At 34.6% G+C, this 22,472-nt stretch overlaps 1 protein-coding gene across 3 annotated transcripts; it reads right to left on the reverse strand.

Annotated features, from left to right (window-relative positions):
* Positions 1-345: 345 nt before the first annotated feature.
* On the reverse strand, positions 346-11,752 carry LOC131661775 (protein MODIFIER OF SNC1 1-like). 3 transcript variants are annotated; one of them, XM_058931397.1, is made up of 11 exons: positions 11,672-11,716; positions 11,449-11,549; positions 10,332-10,406; positions 9,973-10,056; positions 9,837-9,881; positions 9,365-9,737; positions 5,821-5,923; positions 4,924-4,995; positions 3,507-4,797; positions 3,165-3,426; positions 346-3,088 (listed from the first exon to the last, which is right to left on the reverse strand). In XM_058931397.1, the coding sequence occupies exons 3-11, from the start codon at positions 10,361-10,363 to the stop codon at positions 704-706; spliced, it is 4,647 nt and encodes a 1,548-aa protein (XP_058787380.1). In that variant the 5' UTR covers positions 10,364-10,406; positions 11,449-11,549; positions 11,672-11,716; the 3' UTR covers positions 346-703. The 3 variants fall into 3 exon arrangements, with proteins under 3 accessions (XP_058787380.1, XP_058787381.1, XP_058787379.1); XM_058931398.1 differs by lacking the exon at positions 11,449-11,549 and having other exon boundaries at positions 11,672-11,752; XM_058931396.1 differs by having other exon boundaries at positions 11,449-11,730.
* Between the last annotated feature and the right edge of the window lie 10,720 nt (positions 11,753-22,472).

Below are 22,472 nucleotides of genomic sequence, written 5' to 3' on the forward strand. Positions count from 1 at the left end.
TGTAAATGGTTACCTTGTTTCATTTAGTGATATTCAAGTCACTTTGATGACTATTTATATATTATATACAATGAATTTATGGTATTTAAATTTGTGCCCGGGCTTTATAACTTTTCTGGCTTCGCCATTGCACCCGCAGATGCATCAATGTCATCCTCGTAAAATGTATAGATAATCAACCATCCCTCAAGTCCATGATGGTTACATAATCTCAAAATTTTCTTAAAATCACTCTTCTCGTGCTTCGTAGAATGACTCAAAAACCTTTGGAACCAAAATATATAAGCTTCTATAAAATAAAAAGGAATAAACATAAAGTACAGAGTTAATGGACATAAGTATCGATGAAACAAATAACAAAAAAACCATGCCATCAAATTACTATTTTCATTCAGATACATAGGAAGAATAATAAATCACAGGGCACCGGCCATCAAACTTTCTCTTCCCAGCCCCAAAAAAATGGAGGCCTCTTCTTCATTGTTCCCTGCCCAATGCTTACCAATCATCAGAACATAACTTATGCAAACTGCATTTACCATTCAAAACTCAAATAATCTGAAACCTGCACTACATATACTCCAACATGACTGAACAAAGCACCGATACATACATGTAAGGGCTTCTGATGGAGCACAAAAAACATCTTGAAAAGAACCACTACTCAGTAGTTAACAGCTTCTAGTCAAAATCACCACTCTAACTAGTGACCAGAGAAGTTTCCACCACCACCTCGTCTTGAGTGAGTTTGACTTCTCTCCCTAAATCTTCCCCCAGCCTGATAATTACCATCTTTGGGTCGTTCGTTGTCTGATTTGATGTCACCAACATGTGGCCCATTATTCTGGTACTCATAATGATTATGAAAGTTTGGACCTTGTCTTTCCCGGTTAGCAGGCCGGTTATGATAATGCCGGTCATCTTGAGTTTTCCAATCTCCCTGAGATTCATGTCCCCTTCCAAAACGATTTTGGTTTCCATTTCTGCGAACATCAGATGATGGCCGTTGCTGATGCCTAAAATCCATACCAGTTGGAGCCTGCTCACTTGAGCTAACAGCTACCTGATTTGAGCGAGGGTGGCCTTTTGGCGGAGCATTTCTACTCTCCCTTACCGTCTCCAGATTCCAATCATCATCACCCCAGCCCTTCTCAGAAACTGATTGGCTGGGAGGTTGTGGTATAATAGTGCTATACTCTTTGTCTTGACCATCTCGAAATGATATACCTGTATGAGTAGACTCCTTTTTCTTGGGCCTGTTTCCTCTATGATTATTTGATGCCTGAAATTTGGGTTGCCAATGAGATGACATACGTTCTCCAGTACTTTGACTTTCCGTAGAAACGGCATTGAGATCTTGTTGATTGTGATCAGATGATGATAACAATGATTCTTTCCGCGTGTCCCCAGCATTTTTCTTCTGATCAGTATCATGGTTAACCCCTGTGCCCTTCTGTCGTCTAAGAGGAACCTGCCTCTCCCTTACCACTGCTTTATGATATTTGATAATAGGAGCAGAAACATGAACAGCTGAATCATGATTGTCTGAATTGTTTAAGCCATCAGGTTTATTAATGTCACTAGCATGCTTCGAATGTCCTCTCAACAAGTTTGTTTCAGACATCTGCACTTGCTGACGCTCCATAGTTATCTGAATATTTTGATAGGAGTCTGAATCATGGCTACCTCCATCTTGCATGTCATGCACATCATTTGATTCTGTTGAATTCCTTTGTCGCCAGGATCCATGTGCTTTTCCTTTCCAAGCCCTAGTCTGCCTGCTATCTCCATTTTTAGATTCCATTGTAGAACCCACTTTCCCAACACCTGAAATAGCATGCTGAGTTATCTGGGGACCTTGAGGACCAGAATCAACTCTTTCAACACAGTCATCCGTTGGAGCTTGACTTATTGAGGAAACCATTTGTTGTAAACCTCCTTGCTGAGCCATTTCTTTTGCAACAGGTTTTGGAATATATCTCTCCATTTCAGCCCTCTTATTTTTTAAATTATGCACCTGCTGATCACTCTTTGCAGGAACAATTGCCTCAGTTTTACTTTTCTGACTTGATTCATCCAACATCTCTATCTTGTTAGGTGGTTTAACAGGTGCCCACATCAAAACATCACTCCCATGGGATTTCTCTGCTTGTCTATTAGCCTGCATGTTTCTTGGTATCCTACGAGAATGCTGTGATTTTAACTGGCTATTCGTTCTACCAGAGGATTCTTCATTCTCTACAAATCTTTGGTCTGAATACTGATTTGAGTCTTTAGGCAAGGATGATGTCTGAATTGAACCCTGGTCTGACTCAATGTCTACCCTGGATTTATTTTCAACAGAGGTTCTCGGAAGACCAGCTTCCTTTGGTATTACCGATGGTAATGAAGCCAAGTACAAAGTCTCTTCAACCTTCTGTTTGTTTCTGCTATTCCTGTTATTTTTCTTTTTCTGGTTTACAGACGACTCAGCCATAGAAGTTGAATTAACTGGTAAGGCTGAACTAACTTCATTTGTAGCCCCTGTGTGATTCTCAACTTGAGGGGCAGTTGAGGTTGTAGAAACATTCATAGTCTTCTCTAGAGAAAGATTATGTTTAGGTTTATGGCCCATTTTTTTCTGCCTTGACACGGCATTATTGTGAACCTGTAAAGCACTAGTGGCATCACCACAATTAACATCTTGGAACAAGGTCGCTGATTTATTGTGACTCAGCACAGGCTCTTTGTCAGCATTCTTTAGTGTCTCTAAAGATGTTTCACTGGACAAGATGGGTGGTTTTTCAACTCTGTTAATGTTGGTATCACTAATCAGATAAGCATCATTGTCATTAGGCCTTACAGATGAAGTGGCTGCTCCAGATTTACCCAATACTGTTGCGGATTCAGAAGATTGAAATTCTTGCTTATTCTGTAAGGCAGAATTTACATCATACTCTTTCTGTGTTGACCTTTTCACGGCTTGTGTGCGCCTGTTTACCCCATCTAACTTCACTGGACTTTTATCCTTTTGCTTTTTAGGCCGCTCCACCTCTTCCTCCCTCAGTTGCTTAGTCCGTTGCTTGACTAACTCTTTTGTTTTAGCATGCTGAAGAGTTTCGAAGTGTGAAAAATTTTAATGTAAGCATAGCAAGTAGTAAGCACAGAAATGGTGTATGCATTACCTGTACATGGCTATCAGCTGAATCAGCTAAGGTTTGCATAGAGTCTCCTTCGCGCCTTACTTGGCTATAGGACCCGGACCTTTCATAGGCATCAACAGATATTTGATGCTCACCAACAAGAATGTTAGATGCATCCAGCTGTGCACCTGATGAAGTTGAAGAATTTATAACTTCAGATTTCTTTCGCCAACCATCAGCATCTTGAGTATCAAGTCTTCCCTTGCGATGATTGCCTCTGCCTTGCATGCCATGAGAAATATGCCTGTGGAGAAGCATTTCAATATGTTCATTACGGTAAATAATCACAATTAGAGCAGTTAATATTTTTTTAAAATGGCCAACCTGGATGTAGCTGTTCCACTGAGAGATGATGATTCAGAATTATCTTCGCCTCCAAGAGTACCCACTCCACGAGCAGTTGGATTTTTAACTTCAGTAGCAAGGGATGTGTCAGGAAACACAACACCAGCACTTACTTCGTTTTCCGCATGGTTACCAACATGAAACTTATTCCTTCTCTCCTCTTTACTTTTAGTAGATGAATTATCCCTGGCTTTTGCATTTAAACCCTCTATCTTCTGAATCAGAGTGGAATCTTTAGGGGCGGGCAACCTTGAGGAAGATTCTAGTGTATTAGAAGTTACACCATCCATTTTCCTTGCCGCAATATTATCAAATTCATTAGAGCTTCCTGTGCTTTCAAGTGATTTGGCATTTTTGATAAAACTAGATCCTTGGTTTCCTGATGTTTGAGAAGAAACTTCTTTGCCATGAACACTTGTCTTCCTTAAATCCATCTCCATGTTCCTAATATGATCATTCTCCTGGACAGACATTACCGGTTGGTCCCTCACGTTAACAAATGATGCATTCGTTGTTAATGAGTCCTCCCAGTTTGTTGGTTCACTTTTTCCATCCCACTTGTTGTGTTGCTTAAGAAGAACCCTGTAGGGTCCAACAGTATCAGGAGTATGACTGGATTCTACTGGTTCTGAGGCCAATGGCTTTACCATATTATCATGTCCACCAGACCTACCATGTAAATTGCCAGGCTCATGTGGATTCTGACTTGAGTTTCTATTATAAACAGATGCTCCAGTTGCCATTCCCATGAATGGAACATCTCGTTCATTTGAATTATAATAGCCTATTGGGGGACCATAGTAGCCTTCATAAGCCATTGGGCCAGGAAAAAAATCAGGTCTCAATGGCATACCCGGGTTAATGTAAGCATCAGGCATATGAGGCCTGTAGACTTCTCCATTATTATGCTGCCCTCTTGGACCGCTTCCAGGAGGAGGAACTTGAGGTGGATTGGCAAGACCAGCATGTGGAAATTGTGGACGATAAAATGGAAACGGTTCAATTGGAAAGCCACCGGGAGCAACAGGAGTTGCAAAAGGAGGACCGTTAGGTGGGCCTCTAAACCAAATATCACGTTGATGGTTATTTACTGGAGCACCGCGCCAAACATCAAAGTGTTGAGGAAGAACACCAGCATTTGGATAGTGCTGAAGATTCCCCTGCCATTTCTCTATTCCGGGCCTCATACCATCCTCATTGAAAGCCTGATAGTCTCTTCTCCAAGAATTTACAGTTTCACCCATTGCATTAGCATGGACAGGAACATCATCTATAACACAAGCAACACAAAATCACAAACCTAGAAGCAGAAATAGGCAGTAACAAAACCAAACCGACACCAAGTTAAAAAAAAACACCAACACATTGATATAACCGCAAGAACATGAAGACTAACCAGCAGTTGAGGTCTCATTTTTTTCTTTCCCAAGTCCAGAAGAAGAGTCTGGCCGAATATGAGAAGCGTGATCTGCCAATGATTGATAAACTTTTAATCAAAACTAACAAATGCAATTAGTTCTAAAAAACAATTAACATCTCTAAAGTTATTCTTTCTCACCTATTTTAAATTCATGTCATACAAAACTACAAAACACAGCAGCAAAAACATTAACATCTCTGAAGTTACTCTCTCAACTATTTCAAAATTCATGTCATACAAATCTACTAAACACGGCAGCAAAAACAGTTAAGCAAATTAGTGTGAACATGTTAATTAAGAAAAGTAAATTTTAAATTCAATACTTGCAATACCATGCTGATATGAATAAAAGAAAATCAATTTATACTAAATAAAAGATGTTTTAGATTTTTCATAAAAAGAAATCTTAAAAAAGAAAATAGTATAAAGCTGATGAGACATCCTCACAAGAAAACTGCAAATGAAAACAACATGGAAACTAAGAGAACATATCAAGTAATAGGGCATACTAATCTCTTTTCATGTTTAACTCTGACGAAGAAAAAAAAAAACCAACAAAAACTCTACAGCAAGAACATGACAAAGTGGGCAAAACACAAATTTCTAATAAAAAAACCTTTCGGTTTCTGAGTGCGTATTCACACAGCAATTACTAGAAGTTCAAGGAGTAAATTAAAAGAAGGCGGGGAAGGGCACCGGATATTACAACAATCACTCCTCAATGAACAATGTAAGCAGCGTAAAATTGCAAATCTAAAAATACAAATGCAACCAAGACTAAAGAATGCAGCACTATCTATCAATATAAAATTGTTAATTAGTACAAGACCATATTACCCTTAGTACTAATAATAGTTATGCATAATATGCTACCTTGCAACTCAACATCTTGTACAGATTTGTCCTTCTCAGAACCAAGAGTAGGAAAATCTCCAGAGCTCAAAGAAAAATCATCATTCTTGTATTGTTTAATTCCCTACATCAGGACAGCAGTACAATATCAGATACAGATGGTAAATCAACTTCGATAACGTCCCTTCAAATAACAACAACAGAAGAGCTTCAAAGAAATTTGGAAAGAGTTAATCAATTATCTTATTTTAACAAATAATAAGGTCAAATACTACTGTGGCATTACTCTTACTAAGTTACTAGTACATCACCAAATCCACTAAAATAAGGATATTTGTCAAATTATTCAAAACACATTCCAGGAATATATTGGTAGGAAATGTGTAGTCCGGGAATGAATCCTCTCGTGTGACATGAGGGTCCACTGAAATTCCCACCTTCCATTGAAAAGGAGAGAGAAAGAGGATTTACAATGAAATAAAAGGAGAAAGGAGATTTAAGGGTTGAAATTTGGAAACTTGAGAGAAGATGAGGGGAAAATTGAGAGAATCCATTACCGTGTCATTCAATATAATCTTCATCCACAATATCTAACATAAACCTTGAACCATAGCTCAAAATTTAGCCTTTGTGCTCCACTGAATAACTACAGTATAATAGTATATATCTTACTCCTCCAAGTTACTAGTTTCCACAGAGAAACATGCAATAACCAGAAGCGGACAGTCAACCAGTAACTGACAGTATAATCAACATCCATGTACACCATCATTGCAAAATTCCACTATTTAGAATTAAAAAATAGTCCTATTTCAGCTTCTGGGTATAAAGAATATGTCGTTTAGCATGCATTGATCTTACCCTAGAGTCATGCATTAATTGGCTTACAATATAAAAGAGATGGTTTCTAGGTATTAAGAATATATCGTTTAGTATGCATTGATCTTACCCTAGAGTCATGCATGAATTGGCTTACAATATTAAGAGTGTATGCAAGATCAGATTTGGTATGTGTCAACAAAGGTTTCCCTAGTAACCTCTGATACTTAGCCTTGCCTTCTTATTCTTGGGACTCCTTTGTCATTTCCCCCGATATTTTCTAAAGCATGGTTGCCAATCCTAGATAGCAGTGCAAAGCATCTGACAGCGAGACTGCCGCTAGTAGGTCAAAGATCATGGATACCTACTTAATAGTTTATAGTGCAAGGATTTAAACAGTAAACATTTTTATTAAACATAATAAAGACAAACACTATTGACCAGAAGTCATAAAGAATGAGTAAATAAATAGTCAACAACAACAAACTCATAGAAATAAGGAAGTTTTGTTTATTAAAAATAGATGGTGCAATTAATAAAAACTATATGCGGTAAATAATTCTATACATTTTTAATATTTAATATTATTTAACTATATAAAATAATATATTTAATATAAATTATGAAATACATTGTATCAAATTAAAAAGGTCATGCACATAAAATAACCATAAAAAATTAAGATAAATGCATAAAATAATTTATTATTCTATCATGTTGGTTTTTAATTTAACCCTAATTCCATGATAAGATTTACATTAGACATACAATGTTTAATAGTGACAAGAACGGCTTATCCTATCATGTTGGCTCACCAAACACTGGATTAAGACCTAATATGACTGTTCATTCTATCCTGTCTTTATCATCCTAAGTATCAAACGGGTCCTCAAAAGTCATAATATGAACACAATCTCCATCAGTCTAAAGTGAGTAATAGCCAACAACAAAGGTCCAGGAACAACGGCAAAAGGTGTTAAAAAAAAGATGGTGCAATTAATTTTAAAAAAATGATAAAAATTGATCAGAAAATTAGCAGGCATTAGCAGGCTTGTTAACTGAAGTGCTAAGAACGTAACACAGCAACAAAAAAAGGTAAAGAAAAAAACAGAAACAAAGATGTGTATGAAACTGTGAATCAGACCGGTGAACAAGGGAGCAAGAGATTGGAACTGAATCAACAAAGAACATACGTGAATCTGTAGAGTGGTGAATAAGAATAAGTAAGTTGCTAGAAAATGTCAGGCTGGGACAAAAACATATCGGCAAGAAGATGAGACTTGAACAGAAAACTGCTGGCTCATTTGAAATAACCAGGTGGGCTGCTGATTGTAGAAAAGAGAAGTGGGAGTGAGACAGTAGATTTTCCTAGAAGGGAAAAACAGAAAGAGGGACAAAGTGGGTCTTCATCAATTTAGCAGCTGCAACACCACAATAGTAGCTATTGTTGGAAAATCCGTCTTCATTGCGAGCCTCCCCTAGTCTACTAATTGTGGCATTTGGCTTGCCTTCATTGTAGCCTCAAAAACCTTCATTGTGTTGGGTTCGAAGGAGTGGATTTAGTCCCACATTGCTTAGAGATATGACATGTGTAGTGCTTATAAAGTTTCGGCAGCTCTCACCTTACAAGTCGGTTTTGTAGGGATGAGTTAGACGCAACCCACACATTCTAAGAGCTATGATGGAAAACTACCGATAAGTGATACAATGCTCCCTTTGTCTCAGGGAGGTCTTGAAACATGTCGCAGAGCAGTATCACCGCAAGTGTACTGCGATCTGTCCAAAATGATCAAAAATATATTTCGAAAAAATTGAAGACACAATAGAAATGTTATGTGGTTATCAAATTCACTCAAATTGCAAATCAAAAGACCAATTTTCCAAATCACAGATCAAATATTATTATGAATGGTAAGATACAGTATTACTAATAAAGTATGACATTTTTAAGTACTTCCTCATTTCCAAAATAGATGTCTGTCCTAGATTTTTCCCAGATTGAGAAAAGTAATATAAAAATTAAAGAATGTTGTAACCTTACAAAATTATCTTTATTAACTATTACTAACTATTGGTTGTTAGTCATCGTCATAAATGTATAGTGGAATATACTGACTAGAAAGTAAGCAATGCAGACAATATGATAAAATGGTAGTTATTTTGGAACGAAGAGACTAACAAATAATTTAATCTGCTAACTTTCAAGTAATTTAAGATTCAAGTCAGAAATCAAATGCCAAAAGAAAAGTAGCTGAATGTACAAAGTTGACAAAAACAAACATGGCTATACTAAATAGGAAGTGACTCATTAGAATGAATCGGGTTCATCATAATGAAACCGGATTCATCATAGTGAATCGGGTGTTCAAGATGAGATTCATGTTACAAAAAAATACACACTATAGATTCACATCGATTGAGTTCAATTTTATATTGAATTGAGATACAACCCACATGTATTGTAAGATACTTATGTGAGATATTTTTTAAATATGCAAACATTTTCATTAACAAAGAAACTATGCCCGTTGACAACATATTGTATCATTCTCAAACCAAAAAAAGATAGAAGGTGCGAACTGGAAAATTGTTGGCTACATGCGAATAAACTCGCAAATCAACTATTGTCATTGTCGATGCAACATCTTCAACATTGGTTAAACTAATCTATTAATCTTTTGGTACCATAAATTACAGTAAAAACGTCATATGAAGTGACTAACCACAAATAAGAACAGAAGCCTACCAGTGTCTCTGTAGTTCTAGCAACATTCCAAGTCACTGAATTTTCAGTACCATGTTCAGCAAATCGAGATAATTGTGAACTACCAGGTCTTGTTTCAGCACTGCGAGGACGCAATGATGTCTGAGAAGTCTGATTTGATGCTGGTGGCCCTGATGCTGATGAAGGCCGGGAGCTTGACCCCCATGCACCAGTAGTTAGTTCAGAAGCCCTATCACTACCAGAAGTTGAAGGCCGTGTGCCACTTCCACCAGATGATGGACGGGTACTGAGATGACTGGGTGAACTAGGCACAACATTGGCATTTGGAGACCCAGATGAACCCCAAGCATTTGATGCAGAAGATGATGATTTACTGCCCCAGCCAAGGGTACCCCTAATCAATATAAGAAAACACAAGAATCAATTATCTGGTCTAGAGGAACAAAAGCAGCCAAAATTTACAATTAGTCAAATTAATAGAAAATTTACTCACTTGGGTACTATCTCCACATTTGGGTCCAGACCATGATTTTCTAACCTTAAAACAGAAGAAAATAAGAAAGTTTAGATCATGGATCAACAACACTAGATAACTGTGAAGGTAAATAATTCAGCCAGAAATCAAATACCTCTGACTGGGTAGGTTTATAGGTTTTGGAACTGCAACTTTCCCTAACACGGTCATACCACCTCTTCTGGTGGAAGAGGTCCACCTGTGCAAAATTTTCATCATTATCTATTCAGCATATTATTGACAAAAATACATTCATGCACAAATGGAGGAATCAAAATTTGAAACTTCCTCAGTTAAGGAACCTAGTGTTGGCATTTAGCATCAGAATCATATGATCCCAAACACAATTAGTTTTCTACAAGGACATATCAGAAGACGATATGCACAACAAGGCACAAATTAGCTTTCGAATACCCAAAATCCCCCATCACTAGCCCAAATCTAGTGGCCTTCAATGCACGAGTCTAAAATTACCTTCGTTCCCCACTCAACATGCTTGAAGTCATAGCCTGGTTGTCGCCACACGGTCATTCAAGCCAATTTGAAGACCTAATAAAAAGATACCAAGAACAACAATTCTGTCAATATGATATATCGCAGTTATTTAAGTATATCTTAGCAATTATAACATATCCACTAAATTTCAGGGAGGAGAACAGGATTTAACTCATCCTTAAATTTGAATATACCATTCGAGAATTACATACAGTGATATATTTAAATATGATTTTGTCTTGTAGGCGAAAATTCCTGACAACCCATCTCATTATCATCACCCCAAAGTTATCAACCCTTATTCACAATATAAATAAGGACACCCGTATTTCATAACAAATTACCGCTATAATTGTTTGGTGCCCTCCCTCATCCAAAACACCATTCGCATCAACATATTTTGCACAAAACATAAGTTGCCAAATTAATTACCACAAGGAAATACCTTTGGTTACCCAGTATTATCAAATGGCAGCTACAGCAGAGCAGAATTTAAAAAAAAAAAAAAAAACAGCAATTGTCCTGCGCTACTCAGTTAAGTACAACTTGTTGTCAAATAGCAATTATAGTAACAACTAACAGCACTTTAGCAAAGTGACTAAAACACTAGTCTTTTCCCATTCACCCTACATCATACAGTAAATTCCACTAAGGATTTATTCTCTAACTGTTTTTCTGTCAAAGCAACTACTAATACTATACTACTAAAACCATATATAACAGCCTCTCTTCTTTTTCAACCACGATTTGCTTCATTACTGTTAACACTTAATGAACACACTTACTAGAACCTAGCTGCTAACGAAAACCAACTCGTGCTACAACAAGTCCATCAAATAACACATTTCAAAATCATTTCAATTCAAATCCACCACACAAAACTCACAAAAAACACTATTAATAGCAGTAATTTCCATGCAGATCAAACTCTTTCACAGTCTCTCATTCATAAACAAACCAACTAGATCCAACAATCACATGCATGTTCCAAATGAAAATCAACAAATCAAAAACTATTACGAACTTATCAAACACCGTTTGCAATTGAATTGGAATGCACGGTTATCGATTACACGATAGGAGAGAAAAAGCTTGCCTTAAATGGGAAGAAGCGGAAGTGGTTCGTGGAAACCCTAGAGAAGCGAAGCGAAGGGATTGCGGAGAAAAGGAAGAAACGAGCTTTTGAGATTGAGAGATCTACGAGAGTAGTGTGTTTCGGTTATGATGACGGTTTTGATTTGGGATCGGAAAGATGGATTGTAAGAGAAAGAAGAAATTGGAAGATAGAAGTAAAATAGAAAGAGGGAAGAAAGCTTAACCTGAAACCTGGAACAGTGGGATTAATTCGAACAACGTGCTATGCGTATGATGCAAACTAGTAGAGGTGGCACCATAACTATATATTAAATATTTTTTAGTATAATATTAAATTTTGAGTTAATGTATATATGCTCTATTTCTTTTATCAAAACATGTTTTTAAGACTCTAACCATTAAAAAAGAAAACATGTTTTTAAGACTGCCCTCTCTTTTAAAAAAAAAACATCTAAATAAGAAAAAATTACTTTTAAATTAAAAAAATGTTAATATTTTTTTTCGTGCTTGTATTTTTAGTTTTGATTCGGTTTAATCCTTTAATTTAAAAAATATTTATTTTGGTCCCTCGATTATTCAAACACACTCACGTTTGTCTTTGACGTTAAAGGCATTAGTCAGAGACAATTTTAGTCTAGTTGTCGCTTATGTAAAATAATATTTTAGGAGGTGGAATATTATTTGTTGAGTTGTATTGCTGAAACTTAAATTGAAAAACAAAACTAGCATTTAGGTTATTACTCCTTGTATTTTTTTCGCAACACACCATATTATTGAGAATGAAAGGAAGAATGGAGAATGAAGGACATTGATATGAACACAGAAATGAATGAAAGACAACGCTTCACAATTGAAGAACAAAAACTGAAGCGAGGCGAAATGAAACGAGGAAGACAAGTATTTTCTAAAACGAAAAAAGGAAGACAAGTATGTTGGTAAGTCTCATTTTTCGTCGCTTTGTAATTTAAGGTTTGTTGGTTTTTATTTTTCACTTATTTCTCTATTAGATTTTGAATCTTAATGTATGAGGTTTAACATTTTCTTTTTATTTTAGGGTTGTGTTAGTAAAGGCCCTGTCAAAGCCACAATTATTTTAAACCGAACTGAAAATAATCGAGTTTTGGGTGAAATAAAACAACAATATGAATGTAGATATTCGGCACCGTGAGAGGCTGTCTAAAGGGTTTTTTAGTACTACATACATACATCAGAGGTAGCCTCCTGTTATAAGACTTTCATTTCACCTAGAAAATGAGCAGTTTATAATGTTTTCAGAAAGTACTACATTTGATTTTGTTGTTACCAGTAACGAAGAAGTTGGCACGATGTTTTTGGCTTGGTTAGAGGCAGACCAAAAATATCCAGATGGAAGGAAATTGACTTATGGTAAAATTCCTATCAGATTTATTTATGATAAAAGTGTCAGAGAGTGACGTTCTAGACAACAAAGTAATTCTATTGGAAGACTTACTTATATTCCCCTCAGACGTGGTAATGTTTTTTTATTTGAGACTCATGTTGACAATACTAAAGGGGTGCACAAGTTACAGTGATATTAAGGCGGTGGCTAGAATAATACACAAAATCTTTAAGGAAGTATGTGTTGCACTTAGATTGTTACGAAACGACAAAGAATTCGTGGATGCTATTATTGAAGCCATCCATTTGGCCTCTGGTAATCAGATGAGGAGATTTTTTTTGTTACGTTATTGTTTATAGATTCAGTGACAAATCCTTTTGTCGTTTGGGAAGCAACATGGAAACTTTTGTGTTGAGGATTTTTGTACGACGTAAGGAAAAGGCTAAGCTACCAATGTATTTAATTATATATTAAACATATGTTTTACTTGTATTTACACACTTATTATGTGTTTAAAGTCATTCTCTATGTTGTAGGTCTTCAAATTAGCGATGATGATTTGAAAAATCTCTATTTGATTAAGTTTGAAAAATTGCTCTTCATGAATGGTAAATCTCTTGATAAGATTGAGTTCATGCCACAACCTTCAAAGTCAAAAATGGCTCAATTTAGAAATAGTTTATTGGTTGGTGAATTAAACTATGAGAAGAAAGAGCTGGCTGTAACCCACATGTCATTGTTGTCAACCTTAACTGCTGAACAGAGGTCAGTGTATGATCAAATTATTTATTCTATGATGACTGGTTCTGGAGGATTTTACTTCTTACATAGATATGGAGGCGCATGAAAAAAATTTATTTGGAGAACTTTGTCAGTTGTTATTAGATCCCAAGGTTTAATTGTTTTAAATGTTGCTTCAAGTGGGATTGTGGCTTTATTCTTACCTGGAGGAAAGACGGCTCATTATATGTTTTGTATTCCTTTAGTTACAACTGAAACATCTATGTGCAACATCAAAAAATACACTAATATATGTAATATTATCATGCATTATAAGCTTATTATATGGGATGGAGCTCTAATGCTAAATAGATTTTATGTTGAAGTTGTCGATCGTGCTTTGAAAGACATTAGGAGGATTGTAAACGAGTCTAACCAATATAAACCATTTGCTGGTAAGGTGGTTGTTTTTGGCGAAGATTTCCGATAAATATTACTTGTTGTTAGAAATGGTTGTAGGCATGATATGATCTCTGATTCAATAAACTCATATGAACTATTGAAATAATGCAAGGTATTGACTTTGTCAAAGAACATGTGGCTGGCCGCTCCAAACTCCAATGAATATTCTAATGAAGTGAAATACTTTGCAGATTGGATGCTTAATATTGAAAATAGTAAACAATGCTATAAATAATTGTGGAAAGAGCTCAAGTCATATTCTCGTAAACTTATTGGTTACATATTCTCACAATCCTCTATTATCTCTAGTTGAATTAACATATCTACTGCTTTTACAGCATATAAACAATTTGAAATAAGAGAGGGCGTTACTTTCTCTGACTCATGGTTCTGTAAATATTGTTAATGATTTTGTTCTATCATTAATTCCAGGTGATGAAAGGAAATATTTGAGTGTTGACTCAACAGTTATTTCATATGAAAATTGTGCAATGCTGGCATATTGGCTCATTGATTTTTTTTAGCTAAATATTTTCCTATATAAAGGAGGTGCCTCCCCACTTCATTTCACACCATAATTCTATATTTTTCTAATTCTTTGCAATTTATCTATCCTCTCTCTCTCTCACTCACTCTCTCTAAATATTTCTTTTAATCAAAGTTGTATTAGTGCCTTGTGAGTGAGAGCTACTCGTAAGTAAAGAGTTGTATTGGTGTCGTGTCATTGTTGTTATTTTCAAGAGTGCGACACTCTTGAAGAATTGAATTTGGTTCTTGATGTAACGTCCCGATTTAAATTTCTAATTATTTTAATTTGATTTATAAGATGGTGTGTGGTGTTTGCTGATTTGTGTGTTTTAGGATACCATTCAGTGTAGAGTGTTGTTGCACTCCAAAATTTGTCCACCCCTCATATATTTGCAAAATGTCATCCTATTTCAAATAAGTGCAATGGTCTAGCGGGTAGTAGGGGTACTCGCGGTGCGGTTTGGGCGGTTTTGACGAAAAAAATCATCCGAACCGTAAGAAAAAAAATAGTGCGGTTTGGTTTGGTTCGGCTGGCTTTTAAAAAAAATCCAAACCAAACCAAACCAAACTAATGCGGTTTGGTTCGGTTCGGTTGGTTCGGTTTTTTACAAATATTTTATTGAGCAATACATACACATATAGATGATAACATAATTTTGTATTTATACATTCATACACTATCAAATAACAACAAAACTCGTCATATTTTGACAACAATTTTTCATTTAATATGTAAAAATTAAATTAGACAAAAGTGGAATATTAAACATAAAATAATAGCATAAAACAATATAAAAATTATTATAACGAAACAAAAAAATAGAAGAGAAGAAAGATTAGTGAAAGTGAAAAAGAAAAAAAGTGTGGAGTGATTAGAGAAGAAGATATGCGATAAAAACGAAACTGAAATACGGAACATTTACATAAAAATGAGAAGGTGAAAAAGAAAGAATATAAAAGAGTAGAGATTATAGAAGAAGAGGGAAGATATATGTGGCAAAGAAGGTGCGATAATGTTATTAGAGATTTTAGAAGATCGGGATTGAAATTATATGTGTAAGGATGAGAAAATTGTTTGTAATCATAATGCTAATGTAAATAAGTTTAAGTTTGGGTTGGGTGTGAGTTAGTAAAATTTAGGTTGTAACATACTGCGGTTTGATTCGGTTTGGTTCGGTTTACAAAATACAAACCGCAAACCGAACCGAACCGTGCGGTTTTGTAAAAACTGACCCAAACTAATCCGAACCAAATGCGGTTTTTTGCGGTTTCGGTTTGGTTTGGTTTGGTTTGCGGTTTTCTATTGGGTTGGTTTGGTTTTGATCACCCCTAGCGGGTAGTGTAGTGAGTGTAAGACTTTTAAGAATTAGGTCTCGGGTTCAAATCTCACATTTCTCACTGTTGACATTTTTTTAACTTTAGTTTCATTTTTATTCAAAAATCACAACAAAAAAATTTGCATTTGAATTTAATTTTTGTTTTTTTATTTAGGCTATTTTTAAAATATTATTATTTTTCATTACATCATGATTTTACGCACTTTTTATCATTAGTCAGTAAAATCGCTAAAAATATAAAAATTAGGTGGATTCTTATTTGTTTCTTTTTCCATGTTTATCTATTCTTATACCATTTGTCTTTCTTCTTCTACACTTTGATTCACTACTCTCTAAACTCTTCCATTAAACCAATCTCTTCTTTCTTAACTTTGTCAATTTCTTCATATTTTCTATTCTTTCAACCAATCTCTTTCCTCTCACTCATACATTTCATTGCTACACCCCTACTTTGCTAGATTTCTATTCATTTTCATAAAGTAATTTCTCTTTTTTTTCTTTAATTTTATATTTGCTTTCTCTGTTATTAATATTCATAGATGGATAGTTTTGTAGTTGCTTTATGTTATTAATATTCATAGATGAGTAATTTTGTATTTATTTTTTGTTATTAATATTCTTATATGGGTTTTGTCTTAAACATTGGTAGTTTGTGGGTTATGTTTGTTGTGCTACTGTTGCTGCTATGAAAAAGAGAGAAAGATATGATAACCATTGGTACTGATATGGAAATTTAATATACTATTTGATTTAGATGCATTTAGAGAGAGAGAGAGAGAGAGAGAGAGAGAGAGAGAGAGAGAGAGAGAGAGAGAGAGAGAGAGAGAGAGAGAGAGAGGGAGAGAGAGAGAGAGAGAGAGAGAGAGAGAGAGAGAGAGAGAGAGAGATGAGTCACAGTGGAGAATCATATTGAATATTTGACAAATTCTTACAGCAAACAAACATATATTGCTTAAGTAAATCAAAATATATTGTGTAAATAATATTTTACACAAATATATTTAATATATATTTACTTAATCAATTGCATAAAGATTAAATCTTACAGCAAACAAACATAAAATTTGTGGGTCATAAACTAAATCAAAATAGAATAAAAACTCAAAAAAACTATGCAAATCAATATATATATTCATAAAGAAATATTGGCGGTGCTAGTGTGTGGCTGGAAAACACTTCAATTTGTAGGAAAGATATAAGCATAGATTAGCTACCAAGAGAGATAAATAGATGTGTTATTATGACTTTTGAAATTTCAGAACTTGCATTATAACAGTAACAAGAGTCTGCTACAGAATTTGCAATATAGCATTAACATTAATTTTTACACGGTTTATTCATATTAGTAATATTACATCTTGATTTAGTGTTAAAGTAAATTTGTGAGAAAAAATACTTGTTTGTTGAGGTTTTAGTTCTCATAAAGTTTACTGTTATGTAGATGGAGAATCTAAAATATTTATAATTATTTGTGTATTTTTATTAGGTTCAAATGGATGTAACTTATGAAGATATAGATTGTGAAGAATTAGATAATTGTAATAATGTCGGTGATGAAGAAGGAAAAGAGGACATGGATATTTACAAAAAGATTAATGACCTAACAGATGATGATATAAGAGGTTTGGAATTTGCATCTAAGGAAAAAGCAATAAATTTCCATGAAATATATGCCAAAAGTCACGGGTTTGCAATAAGTAAAGATGATGTAAAACGTGATTATGAAGGGAATATAATTGTTCGTCAATTAGTTTGTAATAGAGAAGGCAATAGTGATAAGAAGAATGGACGATGTAGAGATCCAAGACCAACCACGCGAATGGAATGTCGTGCTAGGTTTCGAGTAACTCTAAATCTTGTGACTGAAAAAGTGGAGAGTTTTCGTATTTGAGCCCTCTCATAACCATGAGTTGACTCCAACACACTATGTTCATTTGATTCCTAAGTATCATCGATTGACTGAATCGAATAAAGCTCTTGTTGATGGCCTGCACACAAATGGTGTTAGAACTTGCCATATTTTAGGTTTTATGGTGGCTCAAAAAGGTGGTCATGAAGGTGTGGGATTTTGTAAAAAGGATTTATATTACTACTTAAATAATAAAGCAATGGCAAGAATAAAAGGAGGGGATGCTTTTGCTGCTTTGAGTTATTTACAAGCTAAAGCTGATAATGATCCAATGTTCTTTTTGAAGTTTACTACAACAGACGAAGGACGCTAGTAAACTTATTTTGGTCGGATTCAGCTAGTTGGATTGACAATGAATATTTTGGTGATGTGATTGCTTTTGACGTAACTTATAAAAAGAACTGGTATAACAAGTATGTTGTTGTTTTTTCTGGATTCAACCATCCTGGAGAAACTACAATTTTTGGTTCTGCTTTGGTTTTTAATGAAAAAACTGAGACATACAAGTGAATTTTAAATACTTTTTTGGAAGCAATGTATCATAAACACCCTAAAGGGGTAGTTACAAATGGAGATCTTGCAATGAGAGAATCTATTCTAGATGTATTTCCAAACTCGTTTCATCGTTTTTGTTCATGGCATTTACATCGAAATGCTTGTGAGAATGTGAAGAATCCAAAATTCTTGGAGGATTTTAAGTCATTGATTTATGCTACTTATATTGTAGACAAGTCTGAAAATTAGTGGAAAAGGGTAGTTGATGGTTGTGGTTTATCAAATAACAAATGGGTTAAGAAAACATATGAGATACGGGCTAGTGCATACATGCAAGACAAACAAAAATTGGTATAAGAACTACATCAATTTCTAAAGCCGTTAAATCTTTTATAAAGATGTATGTTCAGAATAAAAGCAATCTTGTTGATTTCTTGCACAGTTTCAAAAGAACTGTAAAAGAATATAAACATAATGAGTTAATGTCTAATTTTAAAATGTTCTATTATGATCCCGTGCTAACAACTAAATTGGAAGGGTTGGAGCTCAAAGCTGCAAAGATCTTTATTGGGAAAAAAATTTAAGGAAGTTCAAGATGAAATAGAAGATGCGATCACAGTAAATGTTGTTGAACGCTCTGAGCTCGAAAATGTTGTGACTTTTAAGATGAGTAGATTTTGCAGCAAAAATTATACATATCTAGTTCATGTTGATAGGGCGCAAAGTAAATTTTTATGTGATTGTAATTTGTTTGAACGGGTAGGAATTCCATGTTCTCACATCATTTATGCCATGTGGCATGAGCACATGAACATATTTCCAAATAGTTTGATTTGTAAGAGGTGGACCAAATCAGCAAAGGATGATTATATATCGTCAATGTCATCTGAAGAATGTGATGATGAGAAAATGGTCATGTTCCATCGAAGGACTATGTCTTATGCATTCAATAGTCTGTGTGATATTTCTTGTAAGCATCCAGATGATTTTAAAAAGGCTTTGAAAGGGATTTATAGTTTGTGTGAGAAAATAAAGAGGTGTCGTGATGCCAATGGAAATCATAAGACTGATACAAATGTTATTAGTGATCTCATTCAGGCCAAGACCAAAGGTGCTCCTCGTAAGAACAAAGACATTCCTCGCAAGACCAAAGGTGTTTCTCGCAAGACAAAAGGTGTCCCTTGTAATACCAGTCACACAAAGCATAAGTGTCAAGATATGGGTAAAAATGACGTTCTACATGAAGTTGACAAAGGCTTTGTTGCAATATCAAATGTAGGGTGTGAGGTATGTTTCCAACCATTGTGTTGTAGGTGTTTTCATTTGTAAATATTTAGGTTCTTAATTCAATATTATGATAATCTTTTATGCAGGGTGTTGATAAGAATTATGGTAGTTAGAAGAAGAAAAAAGATGTTGATGTTGTTTATTCAATGAAAGAATTTATCAATAAAAGAATTTTAGGGCGGTTACTTGACCGTCGTAGACTTCAACTTAGGGCAGTTTAGTGATAACCGTCACAATCTTTTATTAATTTAAAAAAAAGTAAGGGCAGTTGGTGTTAACCGTCGTAACAACTGTCTCAATATGCGAATTACGACGGTTATCGAGTAACGGTCGCAATTTTTGTGTTGTAAAACCCTAATTTTCTTGTAGTGTTTATATTTCTTTTTGATGGAATTTAACAAGAGATTGACACTTTTTATAACGTTGTAATAGATTGAAAATGAAGAGATTGGTCAATCAAACAAGAACATGCCAAACACACCTACAACTTTTGAAAATGTAAGTAGTTTTTCATTTAGTTAGTTAGAAGAAAAACCAATGTTTTGATATTTTAATCTTGGTTTTATTTGTTACAGAATGTTCATGGTTGCGGTCTTATATTTGGTATACCCTTTATTAAAATGGAAGGTCAAAATGAAATGTGAACTGAGAAACGATCAAGTTCAAAAATTATATCAATCGGACTCCCGGAGGTCTGCCATCACCTTCCCGACCATAGTTCACTAGTCTTCCATTGGAAAGGGTCATTCTCAGGAGGCTCTTTCCTTCAACGGAAGGACGTTGACTATAATATTCAATATCAGACCATCCACATCGTGTAAAATGGAGTGAGAATCGATCAAGTTCAAAAAATATATCAATCGGACTCGCGGAGATCTGCCATAACATTCCCAGACCACAATTCACTAGTCTTCCATTGGACCGTCCACATCGTGTAAAATGGATTGAGAAAAATTACTATGATTTAAATTAATATTGTTGGGGCAATTTAGGGTGTTGCACGCACGACCAGAGGACCTCTGATAGTCTGATCTAAAAAATATATATTTTAATTTTTCAAAAAGAAATTAAAATGCAAAAACGTTTCCTTTCAATTAAGTTATTTGATTTACAACATATATTAAAATTATTTGTTTTTAATTTAAAAATTAAAAGTAACAATTTAAATATTATATTCAAAAAAAATCTAGAAAGATATATTCAATTATTTGTTTTAAATTTAAATTATTAAAATAAAATTAAAAATATTTAACATTTATTATTATTATTTTTAAAATTCTGAGATTTACTTTAAAATGATCTTAAAGTACTAACTAAATTTAAAACTGAAAAAAATAATTTACATATAAAATAATCTCAACTCCTCTTAAATAAAATGAATTTAGTTTTATTTTAAAATTAAAATTAAAAAGGAAATAATTTATAGCTTGATATAATTTTATGACCTTTCAGTTTTTGTAATAGGTTTTCCAATACATGCTATTAAATATTTTGGTGGTTGCAATCATTTTTTTCTTTAATTTTTACAATTTTTATTAACCGAATCAATTTTTTATCATGAAACGACGCTTGCTACTTTTCATGTTATCTATAGATAAAACTTTTTTCCCTCATTTCTTCTCATTTTCAAAAGTTGCAAGTTGTGGATTGTTAACCTACAATATTCAAGCAAAAGAGATGGAAAAAGAGTCTATTACATCTCCTTTGGAAAACGAAAAAAAGAGTCAAGCGTCGTTTGTTAGATTCTAGTGGCAATAATATCTCTCTAGTTTACCTGTCAATGTCATCCTCCAGGTAAATGCTTAAATGTTGTTTCTTCTAAATTGTTTTAGTTATCTTCTATTTTTCGTTTTATATAATAAAATGAATTGATTTTTTTTTTAATTTAACAATGGTTAAATTATTATAAAATTTGTGAATAAATTCATAACATTTCATATTATTTTATGTAATAAACAGTCAAGAAGATGCTCTCAAAAGGAAACTGTTCTGGACCGACCCAATTATCTCAATTGGGCCAATCCACTCTTCGGCCCAAGGCATTATGGCCCACACACGCGGCAACGCTCCCTGGCCCGCTCCGGGCAAACACCAGAACTTACCGAGCACACTGAAGCCTCGTGCTCGGTAACAGCCAGTTCTCGCATGGGTCCTTTAAAAATGGAACCTTTTCCGCATAGGATAACCCTATAAATAGCCCTATAGTCCTAGAGGGCAAGGTAACCTTTTTCTTACCCAAAATCTCTCCTTTGTTGTGCCTTGTTGTTCAAACACTTACTTTGGCATCGGAGTGCCTTGTAAGTACAACCACCTTTCTCCCTCCAACCGTTCCGGATTTCAAGCTTCACCGTTGATGGCCATCTGATATGCTCGGCAGGGGTGGCCCCAAGCACGGGCTCGTGGGGCGGGCGCCCAGGGCCCCATAATTTTAGGGGCACCAATTTTTTTACAATATATATATATATATATATATATATTAAAAGAAAATATTTTATTATAAAAATACTTGTTAGAATTTTTTTTAAAGTACTGGCCAGCAAAATTATAGAGGCATTACAAAGTCAAAATTAATAAGAGTTTTTTGTTTTTGCTGTAAGTTATTTTGTACAAGTTGTAAAATGAATCGCTTAGCAAATGAAGGTTTTAATGATTGGAAACATATTTATGAAAGGCTTAAAGAACATGAATCAAATGGTGCACACATGTCTTTTACTTGATTTGAATTGTAAATGCTTAGGCTAGTGCTGAAAAGACTGAGACTGAAATGGAGATTGAATGTGTGTTTATTCAAAAACGTCAAATTCGTAGAAAATAATACTATGATGAAAATCCATCTCAGTCCACACAACTTAATCTTGAGTCTGCTGAAGAGTCTTTTCGAAATCACTATTTCTTATATATTGTAGATCAAACAATTGACTCAATTG

This window comes from Vicia villosa, linkage group LG3, assembly GCF_029867415.1.
Source record: "Vicia villosa cultivar HV-30 ecotype Madison, WI linkage group LG3, Vvil1.0, whole genome shotgun sequence".
NCBI lineage: Eukaryota > Viridiplantae > Streptophyta > Magnoliopsida > Fabales > Fabaceae > Vicia > Vicia villosa.